The sequence below is a fragment of the Agrilus planipennis genome, unplaced genomic scaffold (genome assembly GCF_000699045.2).
Source record: "Agrilus planipennis isolate EAB-ADULT unplaced genomic scaffold, Apla_2.0 scaffold6, whole genome shotgun sequence".
Classification (NCBI taxonomy): Eukaryota; Metazoa; Arthropoda; class Insecta; order Coleoptera; family Buprestidae; genus Agrilus; species Agrilus planipennis.
In genome coordinates this window covers 631,316-642,281 of record NW_020439302.1, presented here as the reverse complement: position 1 = coordinate 642,281, position 10,966 = coordinate 631,316, and the positions used below count along the sequence as shown (strand labels likewise).

The 10,966-nt window shown below is 29.7% G+C and overlaps 2 protein-coding genes across 2 annotated transcripts in view; both read left to right on the top strand.

Moving 5' to 3' along the window:
- Nucleotides 1-182: 182 nt before the first annotated feature.
- Nucleotides 183-5,431, top strand: LOC108745008. The gene is made up of 6 exons (XM_018481014.2): nucleotides 183-396; nucleotides 741-1,466; nucleotides 1,590-1,992; nucleotides 2,055-2,231; nucleotides 2,292-2,384; nucleotides 2,451-5,431. The coding sequence occupies exons 2-6, from the start codon at nucleotides 775-777 to the stop codon at nucleotides 3,828-3,830; spliced, it is 2,745 nt and encodes a 914-aa protein (XP_018336516.1). The 5' UTR covers nucleotides 183-396; nucleotides 741-774; the 3' UTR covers nucleotides 3,831-5,431.
- A 4,785-nt stretch (nucleotides 5,432-10,216) lies between these two features.
- The window catches only part of LOC108732674 (GILT-like protein 1), a 33,440-nt gene continuing 32,690 nt past the window's right edge, over nucleotides 10,217-10,966 (top strand). The window contains exon 1 of the mRNA XM_025978473.1: nucleotides 10,217-10,295. Within this exon, the coding sequence (XP_025834258.1) occupies nucleotides 10,293-10,295 (3 nt within the window). The 5' untranslated portion in view covers nucleotides 10,217-10,292. The remainder of the gene's footprint in view (nucleotides 10,296-10,966) is intronic.

Sequence of the window (10,966 nt, the reverse complement as noted above, 5' to 3'; positions counted from 1 at the left end):
TTTGGTAATAAATAGTAAATATAATATTTAGAAACATTTTTGAGGAATAATTCATACAATTTGAGTTACTTAATGTTTCAAAGCATTTATTATGAAGCTTTTAGAATCACTCTTACAAGTTGCAGTTTTACTTTTATTGATATATTGCCATAGATTGCACTGTATAATTATATGTATCTATGTGTTTAATTAAAAAATGATTAAAAACATGGCTTGTTTACATTCTGCGGATACCGAAAAGAAATTGTTACGCCGGTCTGAAAATAACGTTTAAGTCATTATGTGATAAGATCTGTAGTCTGTTTTTATTTCAAATCGAAAATATTGTGCTGAGTATGGTCTGCTGAAAATACGATTTTTAAAATCCAGCAAATACGATGTTTATAACAAATTCATGTAAGTGAAAATGCTGATCATTTAAATTAATACAGAACATATCATTATTTTAAATGCAGTTTCGTAAATTATCTTTTACCTCAAAACAAAAAGATATTCAAGGAATGACATTTTTATTATTTGAGGTTAACTAACTTTAGAAGATTTTTTATCTTGTATTAATAATTATAGCATTTTTTATATCAGTTATAAGTGCTATTGTTAAAGCTCTTTAATTTTACAACAGTTTGTGTTCACATGCAGTATCTGTGTCTTTATTACATTATAGTTCGGACTGTATAATATTTTATGTCTTCATTAGGTAGTTACAAGCTACCATGTTTACCTATTGATTTAAATTGTAGGTTCAGTTATTAAATACAAAATTTTATAACTAAAATGGAAGCAAGTCATTATATAAAGAAGGACATTGTAGAAGTAACCAAAAAAGAACGAAATTTTCCTAGTCTAGATCTGTCTACTACATCTACGCTTACTGAGAACACCAATCAACCTATTTTATTAATACAATCTCCAAAGACTCCAACTTTGTCAAGGAAACTTAAGGCTGTCAGCCTTGATTCAGATCCAACTCAAAAGTCAACATTAGAAGTATCTAGAGACGTTTTTTCTGTGCCCAACACCCCCAAGAAGCAATTAAAACCAGTCAGTATAAAATATAATGATGACAGACCTTTTCAAACGGCATCTTTAACATCTGACTTTCATTCAGTATCAAATTTGAAAAAGTTCACTTCGAATTCTAATATATCAGGTTCCCAACTGCTTAAAACCCTTCCAGAAATTATGACCCTGCAGGATTTTTCTGATAGTCGTCCTGAGCCTGTGAGAATAAAAACCAAGGGACTTTTAGAGCGTAGAGGATCAAATGCAAGTCTTACAATTGATTTGGGGAGTACTTCAAGGACATTGGATACCAAAGTAATGCCCCTTAAAAATTTTAACAATATCAAGAGTGTGTCACACATCAATTTGTCAACTGTTGGGGTAGAAAAGTGTTCTTGCAGTCTCCCCTCTTCTTGTGAAGTTAAAGCTAATAAAAAAGCTGTGGCAATTGTGGGAAGATGTAGGTAAGCAATTTCAATTGAAAGAAAAAAGAATAAAAGGCATAGGTTTATTGATAATAATAAAAAATACAAGCAAGTTTGGTTTTGAGAACTAATTATAAATATAAAGAGTATATTCTCTTTCAGTGGAACTCTTCAAAAATCTCAGCCACAATTGGACAAAATTGATATCAATCCAATTAAAACCAGTTCCCCAGAAGGCAAAACCGGTGTTTGCAAGAACCGTTGTTACACTTTCCATAAAAAATGCAATTGCCTGTGCAATTTTAAATGTCGTAGAAAATCGCTCTCGAACGAAAATTTGTACATCCCTCCCTGCAGTTTCTGTCAATCCCGAAACGGTCCAACAAAATGTGGTACCGCTGTAAGACACTGCAAAGGATGTAAGAAAACAGTGTATCCAAGGCAAGCGGGACTTTGTCAATCTCAAGCCTTGTCAGAGGACTTTAAGTTGCACTTACAAAACGTGCAGTATCTACAGACTGCAGGGAGTGTGTTGTCTTTAACTGATCTTAAAATGGCCTGTGAGGTAAATGAGTATTTTAATTTAATTTAAATTTAATTCGTTTGTTAATTTTTATTATTTTTAAGCCAACTAGAGTTCCAAAGTTACATCAAGAATTTTGGGAAGTGCCATTAAATTTGCAAGAAAAGTGCATAGTATCTGGTAGTCAGAACAAAAACAGATACAAAGGTGTTTTACCGAACGAACACAGTCGCGTTCACCTACTTGGAGAACGAGACTATATACATGCCAATTATATAAAGGCAAGTTTGCTCTCTTTGTAAAAGAAAATTAAAAGAAAATCATTTCACGTTTTCTCGTAGGGTCCAGATTATTTAGAATCGTGTTACATTGCGACACAAGGCCCAATGTCTCATACATGTGAAGACTTTTGGGAAATGGTTTGGAATAACAAGGTTTATTTATTTTTCTCCTAGTTCTTATGATTAATTAACTTTGAAACTAAAATAGTTTCTTTTCAGAGTAATTGTATAGTAATGTTAACGGGTCTCGTGGAAAAGGGTCGAAACAAGTGCGAGTTGTATTTTCCCTTGGGTAGGACTTCGCCGAATTCGCGTGAGAAATCGTTCTATTACGTGACAACAACCAAAGTGCAGGATCGTTTCACTTTCGACTTCAAGAATACAAAGAAATACGAAGAGGAGACAGTTGCATTCGAGGAACTAGATGAGGTCACATATGGTAACTTTAGAATTAAGTTTATAAACAAATTCGACTTGGGACATTACTCTTTACGACTGTTAGAACTATTCAAATTAGACAGTGACGGAGACGTAAGAAAAATTTATCATTACTGGTACTCCAAGTGGCAGGACCACAAGATGGCCAGTCCCGAGGAGGTGCTTGAATTGGCCCTGGACGTACTCACTAAAACTAACAAAATAGACGGTAATGAGAGATCGAAAAACCCAAACGACACAATTTCAGACAATAATATTAGTCGTAAATCGTCTTTAGACAACAACAATCTGGATAGCGTTTCGAAACAGCGTCCTAAAAATAGTCAGGATCTCATCAGTAATAACGCGAAAAATAATACGTCTGAGGACACGCGAAAAATTTCGAAAGCTTTACGCACATCAAACTGGCACAAGGAACTTGCCAAACTCCAAGAAGAAATGGAAGAAATTAAACAGAATCTCCTCAAAAAATCCCAAAGTGCGTTGGATTATTTCACGTCATCGAAAGATTTGAACGAGACGAGTAGCAAGATCGAGAATTTCAGTAAGAAAACAAACACCAATATTTTTTTTTCTTTAAAAACCCGCTCCATGGCCCAAACCGAATCTTTTGATTTCGATAAGACCTCAAAAGAGGAAGCGGAATCTTCGTATAACAACAACTTAAAAGTTAATAATACAGAGAAAAATTCGGAAGACGAAACAGCCGTGGTGACCAAAATTAGTCCGCGAGATCATGGTAATCTTAAATTCAAATCTGTTTCTACTAATGGCGATTCTTCCGAAATTTTCTTAAGGAACGAGACGGTCAGCAGACCGTTCTCTTCAAAAATATCGTCGGATAGAGACTCGAGTTCTGACGACTTCCAGTCAGCTGACAGTTTGAGTTTAGAGTGTGATCTATCTTCTAGTCTATTACCTAAAAAATTTGCCGAGCTTCCTTCTTCTACCATCGTGGTTCATTGTAGCGCGGGTATAGGTCGAACGGGATGTTTCTTGGCGGTCTTGAACGGTATACAACAACTGAGGAACAATAGAAACGTTGACGTTTTGGCGATTTTGTGTTCTTTAAGATTGAACAGGGGCGGAATGGTACAGACTGCTGAGCAGTACGAGTTAATTCATCGGGTTCTTAAGCTGTATGCAGAGACTTTGTTATAAAATTTTCAGGAAGTTGACTAATGTTATTGAAGATAATTTTGTTTTTGTTTGTGGGCCCGTTTAGGAATTAACAAATTCAGAATTTAGTTTACCATTAACATTTATAATTTCTGAAGACGTTTAAAAACTAAATTCGAAATATTAACTGGTACATGTCTCATAGATAATTAGAATTTTCTCTTAGGGATGACGTTTTAATTTTTTCCTTATTTATCAGAGAGAATTAATACGTATATGGCGAAATTAATAAAAAATTAGTTCCTAACAGATATTTCCTATACTATAAAGTTAATGATGGGTATTAAAGCCTCTTTCGTTTTTTAATGACTACATGTAATTTTTCCTGAAGAATATTTCATTTTTTGAAATAAAATGATCAGGGTTTGCAATTTATAGGGCAGGCTTTCATGTAATCATTATGTCCTTGTTATTATTTAATTGATAACATGTCTAATAAATATTTTGTTATCTATTAATTTTTCAAAAATTGTTTATTTATATTTTTTTCTTAAATGGGACCAAATTATACCATGTCATAATTATTATATGTGGGTAACATCAAAGAAAAAAAAAAAAAAACAAAGTGCAAACCCTAATCAGTTGATGATTAATATTTTTTTAACTGCGAAAATAACGACAGATGTGAATAAATTGAGGAATAGTATTGTTTTTAGAGCAGCTTCTCACGTTGTCTTATAAATTAAATGCAGAATTTTATTGCCCAATTTCATATTCAAAAATAGAGTGTTGTCTATCTTAATCATGCCGTGCTTTTGTGATAATTTGTAGAAGTAGAATTAGACGTTAAGATAAACATTCATATTACATAATCAACTTCTAAAAAGTACGAAAAAGAAAAACAAGTAATACCGCATTATTTCTGGAGCAATTATTTCAATTCTTGCTGCCGATAAGGCCAAACTGTAGACAAATTTCGAAAATTACATATCTTAAATTGATACAGTTACGTACTAAACTTATATCAATTAAATAAATGGTATACTCAATTCAAAAAGAGTCACAAAACTATTTTTTGACTTACCTTGTTTTGTGTACATTATCTTATCAAAGTTATAACGTAAGAGAAAAAAATTAATTTCTGAAATCAGCATTAAAAACATGCTCTACACGTACAATAAAAGGTTGCACATTAATTTTTAATCAGCGACAATAATAATGACACTTTTTAAAAATAAGTTGCGAGACTTTGTCGTGTTATTAAACTTGCCATTAAATTAAAAAGAAAATACTTTATAGAACTTAAGGAAATTATAAATATAATACACATGACTTCTTTCGTTTATATTTAAGTTTTTACTTGCGTATGAAGTAATGCGTTTCTAGAGTTTAAGGGATCGCCGTTTGTTTGAGAAATATCTATTTTATTTTGATTGCTGAATGTCAGTTTTGGAATTAAAAATTTTTACATACAGAAAATACACCGTATCCCTTAAAAGAAAGTAAATTGTTTTGAGTTTTTGATTAGAAAGAAAATTAATTTTAACGTAAGTTTGGTGAATATGTAATTTATTTTTTGAAAGCAAAATGCTTTGAGGGCGTTTAAAAATTACACTGGTAGAAATTGTTTAATGTATAGTGAATTTCACAAAGAATATTCACAATACATTAAACAATTTCNCCAAACCGAGCATTTTATTAGCAAGTTTTTATCGTACAGATATATTCTACCTATAATTAAAATCATGCCCTTGAAAAAAATGTGCATAACTAAAATTAGACACACTTATTAAATGTTCACGCGAAACATTACAACATTTTTACACCGATGTTTTTTAATTGCTGCAAACATATTTGTAGTATTTGCCTTTATTAATACCAATTATATAAATAATGCACCTGGTTAAATTTATCCCAATCCAAAAGGTTTTCAGTCTTTCTGCGTATTTTCAGTAAACAGGAATATAAATGTCTTGTTTATGTTCGATCTAATTGAAGATTGAGTTTATTTTTATATTTCTCTTTTTCTCTCTTCGCATCGTCGTTAGTTGAGTTCCTCCTGGTAACCTTGAGAAAACCACATCAAAGAAAATTATCTTGCGTTCATTAATTTGGGTAATTGAAATACACGAATTTTATTACATTATTACATAGATACCTATTAAAGTTTAAATTTAGATGATGAACCTATGAGATTTTATAGAAGTTTCAAACTTTTCGTATTTACAGAGTATACCCACTATTTTTTTTTTTTGGATTTTCACTACGTTTTTGCGTAACATGTTATGGTTAGAATGTAAAATAAAAACGGTTAGCATAACTGTAAAGATATTTCTACATGAAAAATCATCTAAAAATGTCTATTCTTTGTTGTATTTGATTTGCATATCACACCTTTAAATGCCACACTTATTGTATAAGTACTACACATATGTAGATTTCTAATCGTTACATATGGGTAATACCAGCAATCCAACTGATTGCTATTCCGAAAGAATATTTTGAAGGAATTTTACTGAAAATGCCGCAAAATTGGCAGTGGAGGTGATTTGACGATAGCTTATCAGACAAATAAAGTACAGATGGAAAAATCAGTAATAAACGTTAGAAACTCGCGATTTAAAAAACGTTATTAACTTTTGAGCGACAGTACAAATTGTTTTCCACTTTCTGTAACATTTATTAAATATGAAAATGCATTAAAATCTGATAGTGGAGATAGTGACGATACTTTTCAGATAAAAAAAACTATTAAAAATCTCCAGAAATTCTAGCTTCAAAAAAGCGGTAATAACTTTTGAACGACAAGACAAATTGTTTTCCACGTTCTGTTGCATTTGATGAATATTATAAGTAAGTTATACGTATATGAAAGTTTTAAGGTAAAAAAGAAGTAGGACACCCCTTGACCTGCACCTATTTTGTACATTTCCATAACTATGTAAGAGATAATCATTTAATGAATAAGTTAAGTGAAGCATTACACTTGCTTTACTCTGTTATTATTTAAATTTAGACATTTGAATTGCGACTGATTGTGAGTAGATAACTAACGGTTTAATGTTTACATATTATTAAAGTTTGTTATAAAAAAGAGCAACTTGTAGTTATTATTACGTTATATTTTATACGTATTCGTATATAACGTAACAATTTATACAATCGAAAAGTAGGATGGTTGGTGATATCGGTCGTTAAATATTTCATAGAAATGCTAGCTGTAATTTGCATTTTATAGTACTGTCCTTAACCCTTATTTAAATTCACTTTACGTAACATGATATCGTCCCTTTAACAACTGAACAGCAAAGTATATTTTTCAAGTTTTTTTAACAAATTTTGAGGCTTTTTATTCATTTGGTTTTTTCAAATTTTAGACAATTAAATAGTTAGTAGTAAAAAGAGACTTGTTTGAAAAAGTTTTTATTTTGTTGCAAATAAGCGAATTTTAGAAATTTGATTAAAATATTTTACAACCCTTTTTTTAATTACTTTCTTTTATTGAAGTCTAGTACAGTGGGGAATGCAATCTGAGAAATTATTATCGTTTTTGTATAGTTTTTACGATTCGAAGTGACTTAATGTTATTGCTATTCTAATAACTTTTGTGGCTTTATTTGAAATTTACCCTGTTGCTACTGTGGCGCCACCCTAATTTAACGCAGTTTAACGGACACTTTTTCTCTACAAAAATAGTACGTCTTACTTCTACCCTCCATAATAATAATTAATACGTACACTCCCTACCATTGGTCTAGGAAGCATCCATTTTTTATTTTAAAGTAAAGTAGAAAATACTTTGGATAACAATTTGTACGGGTGCGAAACATGGACAGTGGGAGCGGCGGAAAAGAAAAGGTTAGAAGCGTTCGAAATGTGGTGTTATAGGCGGATGATGAGGATATCGTGGGTAGAAAAGGTTAGAAATGAAGAGGNATTTTTCAAAAATTGTTTATTTATATTTTTTTCTTAAATGGGACCAAATTATACCATGTCATAATTATTATATGTGGGTAACATCAAAGAAAAAAAAAAAAAACAAAGTGCAAACCCTAATCAGTTGATGATTAATATTTTTTTAACTGCGAAAATAACGACAGATGTGAATAAATTGAGGAATAGTATTGTTTTTAGAGCAGCTTCTCACGTTGTCTTATAAATTAAATGCAGAATTTTATTGCCCAATTTCATATTCAAAAATAGAGTGTTGTCTATCTTAATCATGCCGTGCTTTTGTGATAATTTGTAGAAGTAGAATTAGACGTTAAGATAAACATTCATATTACATAATCAACTTCTAAAAAGTACGAAAAAGAAAAACAAGTAATACCGCATTATTTCTGGAGCAATTATTTCAATTCTTGCTGCCGATAAGGCCAAACTGTAGACAAATTTCGAAAATTACATATCTTAAATTGATACAGTTACGTACTAAACTTATATCAATTAAATAAATGGTATACTCAATTCAAAAAGAGTCACAAAACTATTTTTTGACTTACCTTGTTTTGTGTACATTATCTTATCAAAGTTATAACGTAAGAGAAAAAAATTAATTTCTGAAATCAGCATTAAAAACATGCTCTACACGTACAATAAAAGGTTGCACATTAATTTTTAATCAGCGACAATAATAATGACACTTTTTAAAAATAAGTTGCGAGACTTTGTCGTGTTATTAAACTTGCCATTAAATTAAAAAGAAAATACTTTATAGAACTTAAGGAAATTATAAATATAATACACATGACTTCTTTCGTTTATATTTAAGTTTTTACTTGCGTATGAAGTAATGCGTTTCTAGAGTTTAAGGGATCGCCGTTTGTTTGAGAAATATCTATTTTATTTTGATTGCTGAATGTCAGTTTTGGAATTAAAAATTTTTACATACAGAAAATACACCGTATCCCTTAAAAGAAAGTAAATTGTTTTGAGTTTTTGATTAGAAAGAAAATTAATTTTAACGTAAGTTTGGTGAATATGTAATTTATTTTTTGAAAGCAAAATGCTTTGAGGGCGTTTAAAAATTACACTGGTAGAAATTGTTTAATGTATAGTGAATTTCACAAAGAATATTCTATATGAAGGTTTTTTATCGGGAAATTTTATTATTAATATTGACATTAAATGTATTTTTTCAGGGGGTGCTTATTCTATTTAAGATGTACGTAAAGGTTTATTAGATTAAAGAAATATTTATGAACACCAATGAAAACATTAGAAAAAAGGTAGTTAATAGTGATCTTTTTAGCGAATTATCTAACTATTTCAAAAATACATACATTCTAGAGTAATTAAATTCATAGCATTTTTAAAGCATAATCTTTTTTCAGCTACATAAGATCTATTATCTAATTTTTGGGTTGTAAAAAGTTAACTCACTTAAAATATTTTAGTTATTAACATTGAAGAATTAGTTTCTTTTATATTCATTACACATTCCCCATTAATTATTGTTTTTTAATTGGTTATTCCTTTTGAAAATAAAAGAGAAATTGTTTGTTAGTGAAGCTCGATGGCTAGTTAGATTATAACAGGTGTAAATCGTTGCTCAAAATAATATCTACAGTATTTTTATTCACTAGTAGCATTTCAAATCGCATTAATTTTCACATTTCCTCCATAATTATTACTACAATATAACAGAGATTGTGATTTTGGTGGTGCTTAAGTTTTTTGTGTAAATTTTATTAATTAATATTATCACATAAGTAATAAAAGCCGACAAGATTTATAGATTTAACAAGTTTGTATTTTGTAGAATGTTTGTAGTTGGATCGTTTAAAAACTACAATACCTATATATTTTGTCTTGCGTTTTGAATGAACTTTATGGTACAGAGTGGTCAATGTGAAACCTATTTATAATAATTAATTGCCATTAATGTTACATGTAATAATTATGTTTGTATTGTATGTGAAAGATATGCGTAGGTATTTGTTGTGTTATCGATAGGATCATTGTGTATCGTCCTCTTTAAATAATCATTTGATGCCTGTTAACAGCCGAATGTAGTAATAGTTTAAAGTTATGTATGAATTTTCCCAGTCCTCTTATAAGTACAACATTTTGTAGTCTTAATTGTACAGTTTATGTTATATATTTTTTCAATGATATCTTTGTTGTTACTTTGTTACTTTTAATAAATTATTTGTCTTAAAAAATCAAATGCTATGTTATTATAAAAATTTTCGTTTATACAGTTTAATTTATTACTAATACCGCTGAAAATGGACCTTTGTAGTGAAATATTATATTGAATTAATTTTACAGTCAATTAAAACATTAAAAAAGTATTTTAATTAGTAGTATCAAACTTAACATTAGTAAAAAAATTACGTACTTAAGATATATACATACAAGATCAGTAGTGCCATATGCAACCCGTCTACCTTAGGTGTTCTCTCCTTTGCCTAATCTATGAGCAAAGTTTTCAAAATGGAAGAAATTTAATTTGTTTCGTTTGTTTATTGTAATTTATGGTAACTTAAGATGTTGTGAATAATGGTAAGAATTGTTGTTTATTTGAAATGCTAATTAGAGTAATCAATCTGACAATAATTTATTAGTTTTATTTGAAATTTATTTGTACACTTATACTTTTGTGCCAAAACAACATTTATGAAGAAGCGCTTCTAATTATATTTTGTTTCTATAAAAATAATAATAATCTACGCCTTTAAAATAGTTTTCCTAGCGTTTTAAACTAATTTCTAACTTGTTTTCATTCTTTATTACCGCAAAAACTGAAAACGTTACGCTCCAAAATTTTAGAAAAATATACGCATAAGATATTAAATTATTGCTATTTATTGTTGCAGTAATTTTACAATCAATGAAAACATCAAGAAAGCATTTTAATTAGTAGTATAAAATTAGTAAAAGAAAATTACATATTTTACATGCAAGACCAGTAGTGTCGTATGCAACCCGACTATCTTAGTTGTTTACTCTTTTGCCTAATCTAGGAGCAAAGTTGTCAAAATAGGAAGGAATTTGATTTGTTTTGTTTGTTTGTTTATTGCAATTTGTGGCAACTCTAGGTCATGTGAATGCAATGGTAAGAGTTGTTTTTTATTTAAAATACTGTTTTGTGTAATCAATCTTACAATACTTTATTAGTTTTATTTGAAATTTATTTATACACTTATACTTTTAACATTTATAAAAAAGCGCTT